The following is a 24,068-nucleotide window of genomic DNA, read 5'->3' on the forward strand; positions in this document are numbered from 1 at the left end:
TTTTAGAGAATATAGGACATGTACTTACCTATTTGGGCCTTAAGTTATAGGTTTTTAAGTCCATATAGCCTTTTAATTCTCATAGAATCAAAGAATTGTTTAGATTGGAAAAGATGTTTAAGATCTTTGAGTCCAACTGTTAACCTAGTACCGCCAAGTCCACCACTAAACCATATCCCTAAGCACCACATCTACATGTCTTGCTAAAGAAAAGGCTTTATGATCATCCTGCATCTTACAACATTTCTTTCCATAGTTTATAGTGTAGGTGAGCTAGTAGAATTGCTAAGTCCTTTGAAGTCAAGGGCTCCCTACAGGAAGAGGGCAAGAGCTTTAGTTGCCATAAAGAAAGCACAGAGAAATTACCCTTTTTTTTTGACATGGACCTGATTCTGGCTAAATGTATAGAAATGGAGCCAGGGTAATTGTCTTTTGCCTCTATTTATTTTGAACTGAAAAATAAATTTTTCTACGTATTTTTTAAAAGATCACTGGAACCTCAGTCAGCAGGGTGGATTAATTTGGCAGTATACTATCAGTCTCAGGAGAGGAAGTAGTGTCATTATTCTACTTTAAGAGAAGTTACAGAAATTAGCACAACTTGAGTTTGGACATGTCTTTTTAACTGTCTTTTCAACTATACCTGATCTCCTAAATGTGCTCTTGCAGGCCTTGCCAGTGCTAAAATCCCTTTGGAAGTGAAATTGCCTAGTCATAGAAGAGACCATGTAATGTAATAGTTCAAATGATTTACTATTACTTCAGTAGCAACTTGTGTTTATTCGTTTCAGTGTTAATACTTGGCAACTTCTGATGAAGAAGCATTATTATCTGAATCAATAAAGCTAGCCATTTATAGGTAAATTTCCACGTTTCGTCCCCATTTTATAAGAAATGCTTTAAGGAGTACAGTATTTTCAGCTATTTTATGCCAAGAATACAATCCCATGCAATATTGCTGATGTCACCTCAACATGGATTCGTAAGGGCCAAAGTTATATGCCCAAGAGTAACCCAGCCTGTACCTCATCATCACTGTCAAATTCCATCACTGTAAATCTTTATTCTTTGTAGAGTATAGATTTTAGCATTTCTTTGTTTGTGGAGAAAAATTTAGATACATAGCCTTTGTCTTTTTGGGTTCAATCCAAAGTCAAGATTTTTTTGACTGAATTTTATTTTATTTTATTAATACAGTGCACTTTTTATTCTGTTTTCTGTATCTTACCACACATAAGAAAATGCATTTAAGTGAGAAGAAGTAATATCATTTGGATCAAATGTCCCTACATTACAGGCACAAATGAACAGGAGTGCTCCAGACTGAGCTGGTGTTACTGGTGTTGCTCTACTGACCCAGTGTGTGCAATATTCAGGACTGTGAATAAACAAGTTCCAGAATGAAATCAATTCAGTAAGAGGAACTGATTGTTCCAGACATAGCTGGAAAGTGCTGTGTATGCACTGCTGTCTACCATATGCACCAGAAAACCCTGCTGCAGAGCTTCTAGTTGCTACCATAATTATCATAGAGGCAGATGAGGTCACTGCTAGAGGGCAAATGGAAGAGCTTAATGTCATCAACATTAGTGTTATCTGTGTCAAAGCATCAGTGTTTTAAAAATCTGTTCTTACAGAAAGAGCAAATCTGAACATTCACTTTTGTTTGGAAACTCTAAGCATACTGAAAGCTCCATTATTTTTCACTCAAATACAATTGCAAATGCTGAATTGTTTCTTTAATATACTTTATTGCAGTGCTACAAGTTGCTTGGAGACAAGATATTTTCTAATCACAAACAGTCTGCAGATTATACGAAGCAAATTTTAAATATGGCTGAAAAATTTAAAAAGCCACAAGCTTGTCTTGGTGCTTACAACCTTTTACTGCACTGGAGAAATTTTACATGATTTAATCACAGCAAGACAAAGCATCTTTACTATAACTGAGATTCAGGGCCTGCATTAATAATGTATTACATCTTTATTGTACCTTCATTAATTCTGAAGTTACAGCATCTGGACCTATCCATTACATTCTGTGTAACTTGTATTCATTCACTGGATCCTCTCTAAAAGTGCATGGTCATTTTCAAGTCGGTTAGCAAAAAGGCGTCCCTACAATAAAATTACTTCATGATAGCTCCTGCTGCAGCTAGTATTGCCTCCTGTCCTGAAATTCTCTGTAACAGCCTAGGCTTGAGTATCATAAACCACAAAAGATGTCTCAGACACTTCATATTTTACTTTCTGTCTGTCTGTAGTTCTTTTAGTAAGAAGCAATCTTGGAAAAAACATGCCCCATTCTACTTCTTGTGGAGTGCAACCGACTTTCTGATATCTCAAAACCAGTTATTACTGCACATTATTAGTCAACTATATATCTTCATTTATCAAGCATCTGACTGCCTCTAATAAAAGATACTCAAACAATCCTTAAGTGAGTACCATCAACGCTGTGGCCGTGGTAATACAGAGCTCAGCATCAGCTAATTACTGAGTATATATATACTCAGGAGACAGGATCAGTTTTGCAGTCAGTCCTGAGTTTTTCCCCACTATGGGTACACTGCTAACAGTAAGCAAGCCAGCTCAGGCATTTTTCCTAGAGCTACTGTAACACTTTTGACTGCAATATAGACTTTTCTTTTAAGTTTTTGCACTGAGGATCAGAACTACTAGTTACAATATGAAGCTTGTACATCGAAAAAATCTGATTTAAGGATCAGCTTTTTGACAGCTTTGCCCCAAATTGTTATACAATAAAACATCCTTACCATCTAAGAATCAAATCCATCACTTATTTATGATACTTCCTATAACAGATAAAATGGAAACATCAGGGATACTTGCAAAAGCTTTTTACTGAGTGGGAAATACTGCTTCAAAAGGTGGACACATCAGTACCTGAAGGGACTATGAGAAAATGCAATGATGTTTGGAAAGTGCTGTATTCTCACAAGTTTTGCTATTATTTTTGATTTATCCTATTTAATATCAGTACATCTAACTACATCACATTTTAAATGTGTCCATAGCTGCAATACTGAGGGCTGATCTCTAGATCAGTGGTAGCTGACCCAAGCTTCTGGGCTCCAAGTTGCAACCCACAGATGTGAGTCAAAGTCAGTCTGTCCGGAAGCAACGTATTCACATCGATATGATGCTATGCCTGAGCTAAGCAGCTCCATCTCTCAGCTTTCTCTAGACTTCTGCACCTCAACAGGACTCATTAGCTTGAGCACACGATTGCTCATTATATCTGTTGGGCTGGACTTGCTGCTGGCACCTGTCTGTATAGTTGTCTTGATTTTCGAAAAGGCTTCTCCATGGTAATGTAATTCACAGTATCCTCTGCAGGACTACAGGATAAAAAAATCTTGATTCAGCCCTTGAAACATATGATGATAGGCAGTATTTTATACAGCAATATTAGTGCTTATGATACTAGAAAGCAATTATGGAAACACATTCCCTGCCCTTAGGAGCTTACAATCTGAAAAAAATATATTACACAGAAGAGATAAACCTACAAAAAGCAGAAATGTTATTTCCTTACTTTCAGTGCGTATCTTGCTAACATAAGGGATTTTGAACATAGGAAGGACATAAAGGAGTTATTGCAAATTAAAATGGAAAAGTGATGAACGGAGTGATAGCTTGAGAAATTATTGTAAGAGTGGCTCGAAGAAATAAAATTACAGAAGGGACCTGAAGCAGGACAGTAAACAGCTGCATTGTAGAAAAGATGCAGGGCAAAGGATCATTTATGACTCAGAGCTCAGAAAAACAGCAAAGCAGTGTAGCAACAAGAAATAGATTTTATGTATTTGCTTATCCATATTACTGAAGTTGTGGACACTGACCAAGATCCTTTTGCACTAAGCTTCTTGTTTGATGCCTGGGTATGTGACAGAGCTCTCCCCAGTTTCTGCCAATTTCAGTGATAGCTATGGTAGTGTAACTCCTTTCAAAAGCAGGCTGCAGACTTTTATTAGCTGAAGGCCAAGGTCAAAACTCATGCATAGATTTGCATGAATAAATGCAGAAACAGTATGCCCAAGTGCTGGCATGAATCTTTTTCACACAGTAATTGCAGCTTCTGCTCACTGAAACATCTTCCTGTGCATCAACAAAATAGCCATTTATAAGAAGGAAAATATTACAAACTGTGATTTTGAAGGAAGACTCATTGAGCAGCAGAGGGCTAAATGGTAATAGGCAATATAAAAGAAAACAGAGGCCATAGCATCTCCTCACCCCACTGGTTACTTTAAGAGTGATCAATGGTAGTAGAAAACCTAAAGATATAAATTGGAGTAATTCCATCTTCCTACAAAAGTAAATTCTTAACAATAATGTATTTCTACAGTATGTCTCACTGCAGATGTTTAGTCTTTTAGGAGCTAGGCCACAGATACCTCAGCTGTTCAAAATTATTGAATATGCTTTGGAGATTAATTTGGCCAGAGCAAACTGATGGATATAAGCAACTTCAAGGGTTGCTCAGTGTCTAGCTGCTCTCTCTTTCATTTCTTTACCTCTCCGTTAAATGTCTTGGTAATTGTTTCTGCGCCTGCAGCGTCCATAATGATAAAGCAGGTAGAGCAGTACAAGGTCAAAAATGAACAACAAGCCAACAGCAACATCAAATCCAATAAAAATATCTGTGAAGGAAAAACAATAAAGGAAAAGGGAGTTAATGAAAGACATGCATAGATATCATGTACAATGGAAATATAGTTACATTTTGTTCATACTTCTGGCAAGATCACATAGCCTGCATTTACTGACATATGCATTACTGACATACGCAACATAAGTACAAAAGCGTATACTTCAGTCCTGGAAATGCATAGGTAGCTTCCTGTGCATGGGTAGATCTTACTCCTAGATTTTCACAGGTCAAGACAGACCATGTGTAGTTAACGCAATGAGGAGTTTCATCAGGGATCAGCAAAACACCAAATATATGTAGAAAGGGGGAAATACCAGGACTGTTTGAAAGTAGCATATATTGCCTTGCCCTTCACTTCCCTCCTAGAAATAATATCGAGGCAGGAAGAGGTTATCAGCTGTCAGCTGACTGGTAGTCCAAGGCAAATAGCTGCTATGTCTGCATGGATCAGCTGCACTCTGTCTGTACAGTGGAGGTTAAGGTGTCAATTCATAGTACATGTGCCAGAAATACAGATGCATCGATCTTACTGTGCATGTGCAAGCCATTTTTGCTTCACATCTACAGATGTCTGTTGCAGGTCTGATGCATCCAGCATACACAGGACTCCTTTCATAGCACCCACATTAATACTTCTGTTGGACATTCTCAACAAGCAGAGCTCTAGTTTTGGCCATGGCCTTTAAGTAGCTCCTTATGTGAGTATGCTAATAGTAGCACTGCCTTCACACTGGTGGACAAGTCTACTCTTCACATTTTCAGAGAAATTTAATTTCTGTCAGCTTTCCCTGTCTGTAGTAAAGCTGTCCGCACTTGTTAAAGGGAGATCTATCTATTGTGTGAAAGGTACCTTTGGAGCCGTTGATACAATTTTTGCCTCCATGTCTTATGTAGAAAATACAATGCTGTTACACTACCTTTCATTTTGTCTTTCTTCCCACATTCTTTTGACCAATTTTCTGTTATCACAGGAGAAACTAGTTGAGCAAACTTCTCAAGTGGACAAGAAGAGGTGCATCCTGGCAGAGTGAGTAGGTAAGGATCCTTTGAAGAGTCATTCCGATAATGCATTTCAATGCTATATCGCCTGATTAACAACATTGAAAAGATTTTTTTAAAAAAGTTCTTAAACTGAAGTTTTCCTATTTAGAGATAGAATGTTGGAAATAGGCTCTGGCATCCTGCTCTAGAACCTGTTCTTCAGGAGTGGAGGCTTTGTGAAAAACACCTGGAAAGCTCACTTTGCCAAAGCTGGTTACACTACTGCACAGGTCACCAGTCAGCTCAAAAGGCCCTTCTGAAGGCTCCTTGAATGGCAACAGCACCAGGCTCTTGTAAACCAACTGGTTTACCTTGGGATTTATGAGGTGCCTTGGATATGTTGTTGCTATCATTTGAAGAATCAGGAAAATTTATTTTACCATTTACTTCCAGCTGGTAAAGTGTGTTTTCCTCTTCTTCCTCTCTTTCAAACCACACAGATGCATACGCATAAGCAAACTTATTTTTTCCTAGTTTTAATACAACTTTGTGCCTACTCAGTGAAGTACCAGTTTAAAATGAATTTATATTTCCTCGCAATATTTGAGATGAAAAATATTTTGGGGAAGAGGGAACCAATTTCCAAACACTCCTTGTTCTTGCATAGATAAGAGGATACTTGCCCACTGCTTTCTTGGTAGAGTTCAAAAAACTGGCAAGCAGCATATGGTGGCAGTTTTCCATTAAAAATACTGAGAGCAATCTGGAGGGCCCCAACTGTGGTGTCATGCTATTGGAAAAAAAATAATCCATCATTGAAAGTCAGTTAAGTCAACTACCATTTATCCAGAGTAATGAGACGAGTAGAGATGGAGTGGAAATCAAGATAAAACAAAAACTATGTAAATTTGACCATAAAAATGTATTAGGTATATTAATCATTGGGAAAAACATGTTAACAGATTACTACAGACAGCCCTGAGGCATTTTCAAAGAGTTCCTGCAGTATGTGTCTTACACCATCTGGCAATATTTTGGAGACAGAGATACTGAGGGAAAGGAAGATGTGGTCTGAATAATGAATTAGTTTTTCAGTGCATTTTGCTACTCCTTCCTTCAGCAGTGTTTTGGGTTCCAAGGTCAGATTAAGGCAGTATAAAGTAATATATTCTAAGTCATTTCAAGTGAAGATACAAGTACTTTTTTTCAGTGGTATAACAGACAAACAGTTGTGAACAAAGACTACTCTTCTCGCCTCCACACACACTCCAGAACTTTTTGAAGTGTTCTTCCTTCCGTTTGGATTTATACAATAAAATCTCAGTTTGGCTTCTATTTTGATGGAATGAGTTTCCCCTCCATCTTGAGTCTCTTTCTCTCCCCATTGTCCCTCCTCTTGCAGGGTATGCCAGGAGGAAGAGCTGAATGAAGGAAGTCCAGTCACCTCGATTCCTAAATTTTACAAGCATCTTTGTATACATATTTTCTAGGGTTATTTGTATTATAGTCTAATAGCTATGCTTTAATTTCTATTCAGGATCTGGAACTTTTTAGACTGATCAGTTTCAAAAATAAGAGTATAGTTGGCTTCAAGGCATTAAAGCAGCAATGAAAAAAATTCTGTATGCACTTCTTCCTTTTCAAAAATAATACAATAGGGCTAGAAAACAGAAAAAAGCAGCAAGGAAGATTTAAGATATTGAGTGGTTTCTACATGAGTAAAGATTTAAATAGAGTAGGACTCTATCTTGGAAAAGGAAAGGTGGAAGAGGTATGACAGAAAATAGTAAATTCATCAGTGACCCAGAAAAAGTGAATAAAGAATGACTATCCCCTGTTTCTCACAATAGAAATGCTAAGAAGGAGCTCAGTTTAAAAAAAAAATAAGGAAGTACTTTTTTTCTTTCAATACACAAGTCATTGCCACAGGATGTTGCAGAGGCCAAAAGTATAAATGCATTAAAAAAGTGATTAGATAAATTGATGGAAGAAAGTTTGTCAAGAGCTATCAAACACTCAGATACAGATTCTATCTCAGGAAGTCCTAAGCCACAGATTGCTGGACGGTTGTATCAGGGGAAGCATCACTCTGTGCTGACATTATTCTCACATTCTTCCCTGCCGTTGGCCATTGTCAGAGACAGGATAATGAATGAGCTAAGTGGAGCTTGGTCTGACCCGAATGGCCCTCTTCATCCGCTAAAATAAACAAAAAGAATCCACAGCTATGTCATCCTATTCTAAGCAGAGGAAAGGTTTGGAGGCGCAACTGAAGTTCTGCTATGTGCCAGCATCTCTGAGTTAGGAGCACTTAAGGAAAGATGCAACTTACAGAAACTCTACCATTAGGCAGAAAAAATGGATGATAAAATATGTAGTTTTCTTTACCAAATGCGGTTTGACTGAAACTGAGGTGAGATCCATGCTTCTGCTGTGTTCTTGTACTGACTGGTGTTCAGCTTGTTAGCTGAATTGAACTATATTATATTATTCATTCATTTAACTTACAGGGAGACTGATTATTCTCTTTAAGGGTCTTTTATGGGTAAAATCATAGCAAGATTTATGAAACATGAAAATACTCACTGCAGAGTAGACCTCCATTTTTCTTTGTTTTGAAGAATTGGCAGCTTGCTTAATACTATTTAAGATAATATTCACAAGGACACCTTAAAGAGATTGGAACAAGGAAGAGGAATGAAGAGATGATATTTGCATAGAAACCAAAAAGACAAAAGATTTTGAGTATCAAATAGAAGACATCTACTCGGGTCCTGTGCTCATTTTTTAGCTTACTATAAGTCCATAACTAGAGAGAAAACGTTACAGAGGTGAAATATATCATCCAGGTCAAGTGAAGAGGCAGAATTTACAGGAAATCATCTAGAACTGTATTGAGAACTGGGGCTAATGATGCTTCCAGTTTTGTTATGCTGAGACCTCCTCTCCATCATTTTTTGTCTGTTTGGAGTGTTGCAATAATGACAGCTGTGCTAGCCTCTTCCTCTCTACGTGCTGAAGAAATATTTTTAACTGTTTACTTCCAACAAGTCACACAGTATCAATTCTTCGTTTTTCCAAAGCTCTTTTGTTCTCATTCTCTAGACCAGAGATATTCGAAAACGAATGGGATAAGGGCAGCAGAAATTCCTCATAACACAATTTATACAGTTCTAGAGAAAGAGGACGTAACTGGTGTAACACTAGGAAAAACGTCCTGAGCACATGATATGGCCAGCTACCAGCTAGAAGGCTTTAATGCAGGCTGGGCCTGTAATTACTATATGGATGGATCTGGTGATATATATGCCCAGATGATGAGGCTGCTAATAACTCTTTACCTAGGTCTAGACTGCAGGGTACGTGCATTACAAAGGCTAGCCCCGAACAGTCCAGCCTGCAGACATACAAGCTGACTTGTTTGGGTTTCCTGCTCATGGACACCTGAGGATCATATGATAAATTCCTGGGTTGTGTCCTGAAGTAGCGTTAGCATGTGCATAACCTGTGTGCCCCAGTTTTGGAGCTAAGCAGTAATGCCATTTCTTGCAGTATAGACATAACGTGAATCTCTCAACTTCTATTCTGATCAGACTCAGACTGTTCTGGAGCAGCTTTATATCAGTCTCTCAGAGAGCTACCAATGTGTTGCTAAGGTTTGGGCGCAATATATAACCAGTACATCAAAAGGAAAAACAAAGGTCAGGAAACAAATAGAATAAATGGAGAAACAGAATATAAACTTAATCTAACCTAGTATGAGACAAATAATGATCATACCCATGAGGGCTTGAATTTTCCCTTGATTTTCTATATTCTTTCTTAAAATCCTAATCCCTTAAAAACTATGGTATAACTTAATACATTAATGTTTACACCTTGTTTCAATATATCATCCATGCAAATGCCAGCATTCAGCATGTATTTTCATGCTTAATATGGCATCCAATGTCCATAGTTACAAACCAATGTTCTGTATCAATAATTTTGCATGAGTCAGGTGACAGGATGTTGCACATTATCATAAACATTGTCTCCTTTCTGGGAGCTGTGCATTTTTTAATTTACCTCCTTGTAGTCGTGATTTCTCTTCTGTTTTATAAAGCCCAAATAGTGATAATAAGGACAATTCTGCCAGTTTTTCCATCTTGTCGATTACATCTTTGGTGGCCCATACAGGGAGAGTATAATTGTGAATACCCTAGTGATAAAGGAAAACAAAATAATGTTTTTTTCTTCAACTGGTTTCCATCATCCTATTGCCCAGCCCCACACTACCACATTTAGACTCTCTGTCCTGCAATTCTTTGCCCAGTGAGGTTTCACTCACCAGCATTCCCTGAAATACACTTTGTAGGAATGGGGATCAACCTGAAGTGGGTGGATGGGAAGAGGGGAAACACCCATGTGAAGGGATTCTCTTGTACGTTTAATGTGTTCTTGCTATATATGTATGTTTTTGGTTTTGCTAGTGTGAAAGATTGCAGACGTGTCTTATTCTCTTGCTTTCCTCTGGGTCTTCAGGGTATAACCTAGCTACAGCTCTTCCTGCCTTTTCCATGCAGTTGTCAGGTGCCAGTTCCATCACTGGCCATTAACAGGCAAGTGTCACTCTCCAGTCATGTAACAGTGACAGTGTCTTACAGTGTTTAAGTGCCTCAGTGTGTGGAGGATATGTTCAGCAGCCTTCACACGCTGCTCATAATGACTGGGCCAAACAGAATCATTCCATGCTTTGAGCCAGTCTGATTTTATTCCCTGGTAGCAATCATAATCTCCTAATTTTCTAACTGAGAGATCATAATCTTACCTCTCATTTTGAACATCTGAGTATTTAGACATTTGGCTGTTGATAGATTAAATCAAATAATGTCATTTTCCTGTTAAAAATCATAAATATGACCTAGGCAGCATGCTCAAATAATTCTATAGCAGCATATTCGGAAGGAAAATGAGATAATAAAAGGAATGGATTCTGGTACCAGTACTTCAGGAGAAAACCAAAGGAAACAGCAATTTCCCAAGCTGTAAACCATGTTTTTTGGGTTATCTTTTACCAATGCACTAAATTAGAACTTAAATTCAAACTAAAAAAAAAAAAAAAAAGCAAGCAAATCCATGAGAGAAGGCAACTCATTCCTATGAAATCACATTGCCATGGTTTAATTGAAACCCGGCTTAGGAGTTATACTCTTTCCTGACCTCTATTGTATTATTATTACCTCACAGTGTAGAGTATCGTATGTATTCCAGAGCTGGAAATTGTCCAGTATTTTAAGATGATTTAGTTCAAGTCCTGTATTAACTGCCATTGTTCGTAAAAAATCCTGGGGGGAAAAAAGTGAAGTGTATACCACAAATACTCAATACATATGGAACATATATGCATACAGATTCATTAGCACCCAACCTGGCAACACAGTAGTGTTTAATTTTACATGGGTGAAGCCCTTTTAGGAGAAGATTTTGGTTGCAGATTTCATTTTGTAATCATCTCAAGGTACTGATCTCTCTTTCAGACACTGCTTTTTCTCAGCCCTGCTATGGATAAGTCTGGTGCTCTCTGCACTGCACTCTTCTCTCTTCTGACTGTTCCAGGAGACTACCTCAGTCATCTCAAGCCTTCAGATACACAGAAGGCACTAAAGGAAAAGGAACATGAGAAAAATGTTGAGGAGAAAATAGAAAATTAAAGACAGCTGAGGCAAATATTCAAGATGAGGCAAAAAGAAATTGAAAATGAAACTAGGTTTTCCTTCTACCATTAAAGAGGAGCTGAATATCTATGTAATAGTTCCACAACAATTCCCATAGGGATTCTTGCTACATGCTACCACAGGGACTCTTTAATAACCCTTGTTCCCATGTTACCTGTTTCATACTAGTAGCTGAGAGATAGGATAGCTGTGAAGCCCTAACTGCCCTCCCACTGCAGGTGAGTAAGGCTGACCAGAGCAGCTGAGCTAGCAAAAAGTTAGAAATAAGCCAAAAAAGGAAACTGTTTGGTTTAGCCCAAGCAGTAAGCCTGAAGTGACTTAGAGAGAATGTGTACAGGTGCAGTCGGGGTATGAGGAACATGAGACCCATGCTTTTTTGTGCAGTAGTGCTATTATGAAGTGCATGGTAGACAAATGAGAGCAGCAGTAACCACTGTTTAGAGCAATTGTTATCCACAAGAACACATTTGCTTGAGTCAGGTATAACATCCATATACCTACATCTTTCTGCAGCACTGGAGTCAGAAATTTTTAATCTCTCACTGTCAAGACTTGTGTCAGGGCCAAAACAGAAGCGTGTCTTGTAATGGATCCAAAATACATCTCAGAAAAATTTACATAAGTCAGAGTGTTCACCTGGATGGGCTTCTTTAGTCCTCTGTTGTAGTGTCAAGTTCAGAAAAACACAGCAGGAAGGAATAAATCTTCCAAAGTTTCACATTTATCAGATTTACTCAGATTCATTTTGTGCTACCCTGTGGAATGACATCACTGCATCCAGAAATTTCTTCTCCCCTCATATCATGGAACTTTAATTATATACAGCTCTAAATAGTCTCAGAAAATTAATGTTAAAGTCACATTTTAAAAGATTGATATAGAAAAGTGTGAGAAATGCATAAGCATATAAAACATACTTTTTGATTCTATTGGCCTAAATTTCCAATTTTAAGAAAGCCCTCAGGATTTTTTTTTTTTTTCATTTTAGTGAAAGGAAACAATGCAATTCTGTAACTGTTACATCTTACTTACATTCCTTCTTCTTAGATTTTGGTTCCTTTTTATTTTGTCTTACCATGTATGGTTGTATTCTATTTTGAAATTCATTAGATGTTTGTGTTTCATTCTGAAGTTCATCAAAACGGGGACAGTCAGGCAGAGGAAAATGGAGCCTCTGAAACAAGAGATACAAAACTTAGAATAGTTCTATAATTAATCATCAGACTTCTAGTTTTTCTGTTCCTGAGATTGCTGATGTAGTATTTGTTATATAGATTTATGGCTGTGTACAGCTACTCCATAATGGTTTGTTCAGGTACCTTGTTCATGAATTCAGTTACCATAAGCAATGAACTGTGGTAACTTGCTTTTTTCAGTGGCTACTTGTGGCTATAATAGCTTGATTTGTCTCAGTTTTGGCAAAAAGCAATTATGCTAATCTGTCAGGGGATCACTTTGAGAAATGGATCAAGGTCCATTATCAGGAATTTAAAAAAGCTAACAATTCCCTCTTAATTTCTGAATCCCCCCAGGTGCAGCTTGAGTCCACCTGGTACTGGAATATGAATTGCTTCTGCATCTACACATCCTGCTCTCATCTCTTTGGAGATAAGCAGCATATTATATTAAGCATTTTAAGTATCGCTTAATGGACAGAACTTGAAAGAAGAATGAAAAAGAAACTGTGCTCCTGAAATACTAAAAAGCTGTGAGCTTAATGGCTCTGTTCTTTTTTAGGGATATGGTTCACTTTTAATAACTCCAAGTGTATGCTTTACGAGGTCACCTGATAGTACATATTTATCTGAACCATGTGTAAATACATATGTGTCCATCCGATGCTGCTCTAGCAAATACACTTTACACTAGTTGCAGAAGGACAGATGATATCTGATCCAGCATAAAGTGTCAGTAGAAAGTTATGATGAGCAAAATAAGCTTGTGTTGTTTCAGCACTTTATGTTGCATCACTAGAGCATTTTTGACCCGGCACTGATATTATCCTGTCAACCGTACAAATCATGGCAAGGAACTGACTTTAATATACAGTGGTAAAATTAACTTCAAGATCTATGGCTTATGTATGTGCAAGAAGGTCTGCTTTGTCTTGGGTGAGCCTTAGCAGACTGCACTTCCAGTGCGCATCTTTTCTTTTTGATTTATCAACATGAAGCTTGCAGCAGCCACCAACTGACACTAGTACACTTTCACATGGACGGATTTCCAAGGGTGCATTTTTTCTGTAACAGCAGCACACTGGAGGGTGAAGGCTTAAAGCTGCAATATGAACTGGAGAATGTTGCTTAATTACACAATAACAAATGTTTTCCCTGCTCTATGGTATAATTATCCCACTCTAGATGTTATTAATTAAGCCACTCCCTTTGGCCTCATCAAGCAGTACTCAGTACTGTTGCCTGTCAGGCCAAAAAGTAAGCTGTGATGAGGATTTTTTACAGGACTGTACTTGGCCTCAGTTTACCACTGTTGCTTAGGGCTTGAAAATTCCTTCAAACTTCTCCTTCATTTAACAAGGGAACCATTGTTTTGGGGTGATTTGCATATTTAATAGGAATTTTGACTTGCCTTAGAGTTGTGTTTCAGTGAAACATCAGTACTCCCCAAGGCAGCTGCAGAAGTGGTAAGGTACCATAGTTTCCTACAAATGAGCTTGCCTTCTCCAGACAGGTCATTGTACTGCACTGTGATTCCCCTAAGGCCTTTGAGGTTTTATTTAGCCAAAGCTCTCCCTACTTTGATGCTTTTTCAGTCTTCTGCTGAAGTTTCAAGCTGAATCACATTGTGCCTAATACAGTTTGTGGAAACCCCTTCTCTCTGTACCTGCTTTCAAGCATGGCCTCCGAGAATAGAGGAATGCCAATGGGAGGCACATGCGGCCACCCCCTAATGACAGAGTCCATCCTCTGATGTTGGTGACTGGACAGGCGGTTATTTAATGGGGGAGTTGGGGGGGTGTATACATTTCCTTAAACTCAACTTGTGTCCTTAAAGGCAGAAGAAAACTACCCTTTCTGTCATTACACTCAGTAACTTTTTATCCTTGTTTAACACACTGTTCCTTACACGATCCTTGCCACTGGAGCCAGGGAAATTAAAATGTACAACTGAGTCAGTCAGAGAGAACTATGTATAGTAAAACTTCTCTGCAAGACCTATTATTCAGGTAGGTCTGCTCTTACTATGAACCACAAGGCAAGCACTAGGGTTTCATTAAATGTTTGTATAACACTGAGCATAAAAGGACCCTTGTCTGTAATTAAGGTGCCTAAGTGCTACAAGAATAGGAAAGTAATAATTGAGAGGTCATGACAGTGGCTGGTGAAAATTCCATTCTTTGAATAAACTATGGGGCAAACTTGACAAAGAGGAGAGGCCTGTCTAGCTGATTGGTGCTTAGAAAAGCACTTGTTCTCTATAAAGGTTTAGGCAACTTCCCTATAATATTGTTCAAAAGTGTCCTTGCCAGGAGAAATGTTAGGGCTGTACCTTGAAGAAAATGGTAGCACATATGACAATTCAGATATTCTGCTACTATAGAAGAAGGATATTCATGCAGCTATTACAGTTGGCCTATGACATACTTGTCAGCCAGTAGCTGCAGTTGATGTTTTCTATTAGATTGAACTCAAAAAGAATAGAAAATATTTTTTAGCTTTTTTTCCCCATTTTTCCTCTTTTTTGATTCTGGGAAAGTTTATGGAGTTATAGGAAGTGTCCAGTCAGTACTCACCTGGTCTGTTGATTTTTGCAGGATATGAACTGGAATGGGTTGCCAGAGAAGGTCAGGGTTCCAAATTTGGCTGCTAGTTGGTGGGAAGAGGCCAGAAAGGTATGACTGGGCACTCATAATGGTGCGATCATAGTCTGTACTTTGGATGTAAAACTGAAGATAGAATGGAAAAGATTAAAAATAAAATGGAAACAGTAAAAAAAAAACAAAACCCAAAAAGAAGGAAATTTTACCCAACTCATAAATCCTGGATTCTCATTTTTAGTTTTATCGTTTTGCCTAAAATCAAAGCAGTGAAAGCATAACTCAGCTTCCTAGGGCCCTACTTCATTTGCATAAATGAAATTGCCAAAGCAAACTTTCAGTTTGGAATCTGATCCTCAGATTGAACTAGGAAGAATAAGAAAGCATGATTTAAAAGAATGAAACTCTATCTTCTGAGATTCAGAGGAATATTGATATACGTAGATGTGTCACTTAGGGATGTGGTTTAGCCATGGACTTGACAGCACTAGGTTTATTGTTGGGCTCAATGATCTTAAAGGTCTTTTCCCACCTAAATGATTTATGATTCCATGATCCATCTGCTGTACCTCAGGAATGAAGGCACTTAAACTTCTCTTGGAAGCAGGGCAATGCTATAGTCTTTTATGCCTTCCCATCAACGGATCCCTCACGTACAGACCAAAATGATAGTGGTATCTTCCCCACGATGGATCTGTACCATGCGAAAAACACATCCAAACAACTGTTAGACCTCTCTTTTACAGGATGAAGTATGTGAGCATGGCCCATCACATGGTTGGATACTCATTCATTCGCCTTTCAATGGAATATTGGGTCACTATGTATAATTTCCCAATTAATTTGGTGGCATGGAGCTGTTCGGTCCTGGAAAACTGGGCAGTAGAAGACCTGAACTAAATGTAGGAGCTGAAAGTTAGACTCTAGTCTATGTTTTTACCCTTACTTGATAGCCGGGCTATTCTTTTATTACCTTAATTTTTCTATTAATGAAATTAATATGATGATGTGCTTTTATCTGGCACAAGTCTATAGTTCTGCTATGCCAGAGAAACGTCCTCCAGACAGTTCTGCTATATACCTCTTGCCGGTTGTATGTGCTGTTCAAAAAGTTGGAATATCTTTCCCTTGTGTACTGTCCCAGTTCAAACAGCTGCTGCATTCCAGTCTGTGAGGCAAACAAACAGATGACTATTAGATTAAGGTCACTGAAGGATCTTCACGTAGAAGTTTCATTTCTGTTTTATTTTTTGTCTTCAGCAATCAGTTTTTAAGTGATCATTAACCATTTATATAAAGTACTGTATATGTTGTATGTGATCTAGAATTTTTAACAGAAATACTCATATCTATGAAAAATGATACATTCTGAAATGCTAAGACTCCAACATCTGCTACAGGAAAGGCAATGTGCCTGATTCTATACAAGTACTGTTTCCACAGTGCTGTAGCTCTGTGGATGTTCCTGGAGTTATTAATGATCAACATTGTTTTTTACAATGCATGTCAGTTAGTGACAGCTGAGAAAGGGTGATTGATAACCTGGTATTTATTATTGTCATTGCTTTGCTATTGGATCAACCTGATAAATTTCTGCCTTGCAAATCATGCCTTAAGTGATTTTCTTTCACGTTTGCCTTGGTGCACCTGCAGTTGTGTTAGATTGCACGCTGTCTTTTCTGTTATTCATTTCAAAAGCTGTGAGCTGAACTTTCTAACTTCTAGATGTCAGAGAATTACATTCTTTACTACTGTTGCTAAAAAGATAACAGAATAGCAAAAAGCTCTCAAAATTCATGCCAAAGCAGAAACTTTTGTTTCTTCTTACAACATAAGCTATGTACCTGGAGATAGTGATGTGTTGTGCAAGCGTCTGAATTTTACAGATCCTTCAAGCCTCACTTCAAAAACCAAATGCTGAATTGACTCTGATTCATGCTTCTGCATCATGATAAAGTATTAGGAAATGCATTGGCCTTTCTTTGCTCCAGAATTTCATGTCAGATACAGTTAAAGAGCTAAGGCTAGATGTTGAAGAAGTAGGTTCAGTGCATCCTACTGAAAATCTGGGCTGAAAGTAACCTTATTAGAAGGCATGTTAGAAGCAGCCTTCTCCTGCAAGACATCCCTTGTTTTGCGAGTAGTTGGTTACCAGTCAAATGATGAGATGTGGACTCATCACTTGACCTGGTGGGCAGGCGTCATTCCTTTACCCTGTCACAGGGCCCAGTACGTAGTGGTCATTGGAACTTCATCAATGTTAAGAGTATAGACAACGTTTAAACTTGCCATTTGTTTGAATGCAAACACACTATCAGGAAGTTGTTGCTTTTAGGAAGGTAGTTATAAAGCTATGATGAACAAGATTTCAATTTAACAGTAATTGGATGAATAATGTTACAAAAATGTTTAGGAATTACGGGGTATTGCTAATACCAACTGTTAGTACTTGGGATTTGCTAACATTTCTGAGGCACACGTAAGCAAATCTGCCCACTTCCTATTTTAGTAGCATATATAAGTTCTAAGAAAGTCAATGTACCTTGGTAAGTTGTCCAAATCCCTGGGGCCATTCACTTTCTTTGTGTAGATCAGTCGGAAAGTTTACAATTGGTGTTCGGTCACCATGTCGGAAAACCTAACAATATTACCAATGAAAAAAATTTATTTAATTACTGTTAACATTCCTTTATTACCTAGCTAGAAGTCAAGCATACATTACACTTCCAGTGCCATTTTTCAAATTAAAATATCGCAGAGTCTGCAGAAACCTAGTCATGTAGGATCGGAGTACATTCTTTACACACAAGAATATGTATAATTATATAGGAATTTAGCAGACGTGAGCCTGATGAGTCTTCCTCCTAGAACATAAAATTAATCAGCCAAGATGTTAATGCTGAGATTATATCCATAGCTAGGAACTTAGACAAGAAATCTGACTGAATTTTGTACATTCGACACCTCTGAATATTAAACCAGTTTCTGATGTGCTTATATTAGTATTTAATTACTTTGGCATAGACACTTGAAACTTTTGGTAACTGCTTTTTTCATAGCAGTATCTTCAATAGTAACTCCATGTACACATGACTCTTATGTTTGATCTCTAAAGTCATCCTAAAATATAAAGATGAAAAAGTATAAACTTTTAGACTGTTAGCTTAGTTAATATTTATTAATACTTTTACATAGATGTATGAAAATACTTTTGAAAGTCTGTAGGTTTGTTGATTTTTTTTTCTGTTAAATTCAGTGAGAGCAAAGAATTTGGTCGCTTTCCTATCCCAAACACTCCAGCATGGTGAATATCAGTGTGATACATTCAGTCATATTATTTTTACATCAGAAACCTTAAATGAGCCTTTTTTATATTTTTCTTCCAGCATACAAAGGAAGTGCCAACTCTAGATTAAATGGTTCTGAAAAATTCTGGATTACCCTCCTTAAGTATGTCATGTGTGGCTTAGAAAAATGAAGTCCACAAAAGTTTCACATTAGAGGAAATGCTGAAATACAAATTCACAGGGCTCCAGACAATCTTCCAGGATTCTGACCTAAACTGTTGCAAACATTACCTTTGCTTGCATCAATGTTCACATAATGAACCTCATTCCTGCAGAATAAAATGACAATGTGGAAGAATGGTATATTTGTTCATAAAGTGACATTTATTCCATAATACCTCACTGGTATAGAGCTTGATTATAATTAATACTCTCCATTGCCTTATTAAGCCACATCATTCTTGCCCAAACATCAGAGAGGTTTGTACTTGCTAGTTAGTTTGCCACTCCCACTGGGAGGTGTTTTATGTTTATATTTTTCAAAGTAAACACAAGCAGTGTGGCTTAATGTTTTAATTACAACACACACCCTTTTCATCAGCCTTCTGGACTAATGTGCATGAACCTGTGCTAGAGCAGGTACTTCAGAGGTGGAAAATACTGTCCTTTAAAAGCAAACAGAATTGGATTTCTCCCTATGTTAATTTTCTACAATAGGCAGCAAGGTTTGCTAGACTAAGTGTTACCATTAGAACCATGTAGAAAACTGCTTGTTACTTTTTTGCTTTGCTAGTTGAATTTCACTAAAGATGTGACCAAATTGAAGTGAATATTTTTCAGCAAATCAAGGAGGTTTTTTCACCATGATCAACAACATGTTGATCAACATGAAATTGCACAGTTTTCAAGAAAAAAAAAAACAAACTTTTTTTTTTCTGAGTTCAAGTACAGCAAGAGTCCATAAAAGCTTTCTTTTTCTTTTTTTTTTTTGCTTCTCTATGCAATTTTTAATTCTCTTCTTTCTAATGTGGAATCTCCGTTCTTTATAATAATTTCTCAGAGCATTTCTAGTGAACAGGAGAATAAGTAAAGAGCTACATTGTCAGGTGACTGATTCAGTTGCATGCAAGAAAAATGAGTGAGGAGGACTTTTGTGTCACTGCTTATTTCCTTGGTGTTTTAACATGCTGACATACATAGGTGTCAGGTAGGATTCATCAGCTTTTCTGGACAAGCTAATGACTCTAAAGAATGAAGGTTAAATTCCCAATTAAAATGTAGCTGCATACTTTCTTCTTAAATTATCCAGCTTCACAGAAAAGCATTTTTATGGGTAACTAACAGTTATTCCAACTGACTGACATCTTTAAATTATTTTGTTAGGCAATATGTAGCAATGGATCAACACTTTGCCAATAAATATGCCTTTTTTATTATTGACAAATTACTGAAAATATGTTAGATTTTAAATACTGGTTTATGATACTTTATACTAAATGTGCAACATAATCCTCAGTGTGTATTTCACTGTCACAACAGTCGGACCCTAAAAATTTTCCATAAGCCATAACAGAGTAGCATTTTATCTGAACAGAGGTTAGAGGGCAAAAAGATCAAGATTTAAAGATATTCAAATATATGTGGGAGCAGGTGATGTAAAGAAAAATATTTTTTATCTTTGTAACCTTAAGAAATGGAAGCAGTGGAGTATGTTCTCTTCTAAAAGGCAGCACAGCTTCATTAAGTCCACACAAAATAGAAAAAAAGTTCAGTTCCTTGTTTGTATTTCTGCACCTTCATTGCACAGTGACATATAAATGTGATATTAATACTAAGTTGGAAGTAGCAAGAACAGAACAGATACTTAGCAGAACCCTGTTTTTAGGAGTTGAAGGACTAAGCTTTTCAGCCAACTGATTTTTGTTTGAGCTCAAACCTCCTTGCTTGCTATTTCTGAAAATGACCTTGTTTCAGTTGCAGTTGGAAATGAAACAATGACCTTATGAACAGCCACTTAACCTAAAAGGCTAACTCCTTCAGTCATAGCTACATTTTAGGATACTTTTTTAGTATATATTTTAAAGCTTTAAGAAGAGCTTGTGTATTTGGAAGTTTTGTCTTTTTCATTAGAACACCTGATACTGTTAGGGAAAGAAAGTGTTTCCCTGCAGAGCATGACTTGCTCATCAGTATATGCTTTGCAACATTCATCATTTGGATTTTGTTAAAAAGGAGTTGATCCTTCAAATTAATTTGAAAATACATGTACTGCAGCATTTATTACTCCTGGCCTACAGATTGCATTCCTGACCTTTCAGAAGACAGAACATGGCAGGATGAGAGAAAAGGAACAAGAAGGCATCGTAAAAGGTGGAAAGACACTAGAAATCAAGAAGGAAGGGAGGTCAAGGAGGATGTACACAAAAGGAGCAAAGTATACCTGTTTGGTGTATTTATTTCAGTACTTCTATCTGAGGTGCTTCACCTCAGTCAGTTCTCAAAAGCAATAGATGGATAGTTACCAAATACCCTCTCCTTCAGCTCTAATACAGCTTGAACCTGATTTGGTGTCTGGGTTCTCCCATTCACTCTTTGTAACTTTGTGAGGGTGATCACTTCAGATCAAAATGGCCACATGGCTCAGACTTCGGCCAGTATTTACTTCCAGTAATCTTAGGTTAAAAATCATATTGGAGAAAAACGGGTGGAGGAGAGGGTAAACTGAGAATATGGCATGTATAATATACATAACATCTTCATTCAGAAATGCCATTAATTATCTGACTCTGAGTAATAGTGAGCCTCTTACAGACATTTTTTATTGACAGACTCAACTTCAAACAAAAAGATTTTTATCTTAAGCTGGCAACAGGGATGAAAAAGCAAGAGAGAAATGGAACCAGTCATGCTGCCAGTTCAGGGAAATCATAGATGCAGAAACACTGAGCATGTTTTGTCAAGGTTCAAATGGCTTGGCTTGATCAGACACATAGATGACATGCTCAGTCAACACTTCCTATCTTGAGCTACAGGAAGAAAGACATGATGAAATCACAGTACTTCAAAAACCGCACCTCTTTGTATATATGACAGGTGAAATGCCTGTGTGGAGCCAGAAATTACAGGTCAGAACTTCTTTATACAGACACAATAAACCAGTATTTCATTTCTACTTGGGCATCTGATGTTCCTACATGTTTCCTAATTTCTTCTTTTATGTCTAGTTTAAATTCAGTGCACAGGAATTCTGGTGAAGGCTAATATGTACATGTGAGAAAGAAAATTAAAATAGCATTTTGAAAAATTGGCTTGAATTAGAGCTTTTCAGCCAAAAGGACTTGTGGCCAGTAATCAAAATGCACAGAATCAGCACAAAGATGGATATCATGAGCAGAGATTAAGTCACCTTCCCAGAGCACAGAACAATTCTAGAAATGAGCAAAAGGGAACATTTATCCATTTTTTCTTCCCTGTAGATGTATTTTATATTGTGCAGTTCTGCTGAAAAAGTTTAAAGAAGTCATTATGGCATATCTTCACAATGCAGTACTACTCCCAGGTGAAAACATAGCAACTTACAGAGTATAGCTGGGAAATGGCTATTGAATTATCTCAGAAAAATGCCTTTTAGACTTACCTTGACTGTAGCCATACCCTCGTTATATCTCATTATATCAGTGAAATGTTCTGGGGCTAATTCCTATCCTATTTGTCCATGCTAGCAATTCTGTTCCCATGAAAATTCAATCAGTGAGTTCAGAAGGCAAAATTCAATTGAAGACACAGAAACCGTGCCTTGAGAAAAGAGATGCATGTTGATAATAAAATTAAGCCTATTGTAAATTGTTATGCAGATTGGTCAGTCTGAGTAAAAGTATCAGGGATAAAAGGAAGACATTTTAGATTAAATTTACCTATTATTTTAATATTAATTGTGATAAGCTACCTTATAAATAAATAAAATCCTAATTATTTTTTTTTGGTAGGTGGCTGCATAGTTGTGGTAAGCAGCTGATTTTGGATAGGAAACCTCTAGCTCCATAGTGGTGAGCATTTCCTGTAACTCCTGCTGCAAAATCACTGCTTGATAGAACACAGTAACAGCTGCAATTCAATACGTGTCTCCTCCCCTTGAAACAGTTAATTCTCCAAAGCTTGCTGATTACTTGATTTCATCTGCATATCCAGGTCTCCGTTTTATCATTAAAACAACATTTAAGTATATTGCTATACACAGGTTACTGGAGTTAGTGTTGAGTCCCTGCCATGTGTAGTGTCTGATAGGGCAGTAAACCTCAGCAGGAGTAGGAACTGGTTTTTCCTGTGGACTCTGGCCTCTTTCCAAGTGGCACATCTACAATACAGCCAATAGACAGCTAGATATGAAATAATTTACGTAGAGCTAGGTAATATGTGTTGGACACCGTACTTCTGTCTATTTACTGCACATGCACAAAATGTGTCAAATAGAGAAAGGTGGAAGAAGATCTTAAAATTCCTATTTCTAAATGTGAATTCAAATCCCCACAACTTTGTATTGAAAATTTTCATTTACACTAACTATTCTTTATCAGTATATCTCTTACTAAAAAAAAGAAATTATAATGAACAGGACTGTGATGCAACCTTTACAATCCAAACTATTTCACTGAATTAATCTCTCTTTTACCTGAGGTATTGGGGAAATGACACTGGAGTAGTGTCTAGAGACTTTAAAATAAGAAGTGACCCACCAAAAATTATTACAGTCCATTTACAACCAAGCTGCAGTTAATGCAACATGTATCTCAAATCTCTACATAAAAATGCCCTTTTCTGTTTCTCAGTGTACTGCTGTGCCAATTCAGTTATTCTGAAATGGAAAATACATTTGTTTTTATGGTAACTTCTGTAACATCATAAGCTTCAGCTTCCAAGAACAGAGAATGTAGGCCATAATCATCAGCTCTCAGACTATGCATCAGTTTCAGCTAAATTAAGCAAGAACAGGTAAACATTGACCTTAGATCTCTCCTGTGCACTATGCATCTACCACAAAGCTAAGTTGTTCGGTTATCTTGAAAGAATAACTAGAGGTCATGAGATGAAAAATTTCGTATCTTGAGGCATTTTTATCTTCTTTCAGTAAAGTCTTTAACCTCAGTAGAGCAGAAGGGCAGCAGTGGTTATCTTTAAGTCTAAAAAGAAGTAAAGAAGCTACACACCTTGTTTGATTAAACAGCCCTATCAAATTCCCTGTGTTGCCCGCAACAAGATAGAAAAAAATCTACTTACTACAGCCACAAACTTCAGTTCTCTTTCTGCAGTAGTCTGCTGAAGCAGAATGAGGATAATATGAAAATAAAAACATAGGATCCTAGATGGGTTGGGAAACCGTATCACTTCCATCCTGGCAGAGGATGAAAAAGGCTTTGTAGCTCCAGCAGCTGCTCAGGCTGAACAGCCCAGACGTCAGGCTGTACTTTCAAAAGGGGTGGAACTGCTGCTGGTGAATTTCAAATCCAAGAGGAATGTTGTGTGACTACGCAACAAATTGCATTGCCCTTTGTTTTCAAATTACTGTTTACATTCTATTTAATCAAATCATAACTCAGTTCCTTTTCCTTTGTGATATTTTTCTCTTTTGGAGT

General features: G+C 37.4%; 1 protein-coding gene and 1 long non-coding RNA gene across 2 annotated transcripts in view; one reads left to right on the plus strand and one right to left on the minus strand.

Moving 5' to 3' along the window:
• LOC114017727 (uncharacterized) overlaps positions 1-12,989 on the plus strand; it is a 29,106-nt gene extending 16,117 nt beyond the window's left edge. Inside the window, exons 3-4 of the long non-coding RNA XR_003562956.2 lie at positions 5,650-5,713; positions 12,909-12,989. This is a non-coding gene — a long non-coding RNA (uncharacterized LOC114017727). The remainder of the gene's footprint in view (positions 1-5,649; positions 5,714-12,908) is intronic.
• LOC102056569 (prostatic acid phosphatase-like) lies at positions 1,352-23,828 on the minus strand. Its single transcript, XM_005445875.3, has 11 exons — positions 23,713-23,828; positions 17,694-17,789; positions 16,233-16,319; positions 15,128-15,280; positions 12,452-12,550; positions 10,882-10,986; positions 9,728-9,860; positions 8,246-8,328; positions 6,343-6,449; positions 5,596-5,765; positions 1,352-4,667 (listed from the first exon to the last, which is right to left on the minus strand). The coding sequence occupies exons 1-11, from the start codon at positions 23,824-23,826 to the stop codon at positions 4,549-4,551; spliced, it is 1,266 nt and encodes a 421-aa protein (XP_005445932.1). The 5' UTR covers positions 23,827-23,828; the 3' UTR covers positions 1,352-4,548.
• Between the last annotated feature and the right edge of the window lie 240 nt (positions 23,829-24,068).

Source organism: Falco cherrug, chromosome 4, assembly GCF_023634085.1.
Source record: "Falco cherrug isolate bFalChe1 chromosome 4, bFalChe1.pri, whole genome shotgun sequence".
Lineage (NCBI taxonomy): Eukaryota > Metazoa > Chordata > Aves > Falconiformes > Falconidae > Falco > Falco cherrug.

What these genes read in the sequence shown, in the direction of transcription:
- LOC102056569 (XM_005445875.3), bottom strand. Translation starts at nt 23,826, where the DNA reads ATGGAAGTGATACGGTTTCCCAACCCATCTAGGATCCTATGTTTTTAT. An exon ending in TGCAAAAATCAACAGACCAG is followed by an intron (nt 12,551 to 15,127) that starts GTGAGTACTGAC and finishes CTCTTGTTTCAG; the next exon opens with AGGCTCCATTTTCCTCTGCC. An exon ending in ACGATACTCTACACTGTGAG is followed by an intron (nt 9,861 to 10,881) that starts GTAATAATAATA and finishes CTTTATCACTAG; the next exon opens with GGTATTCACAATTATACTCT.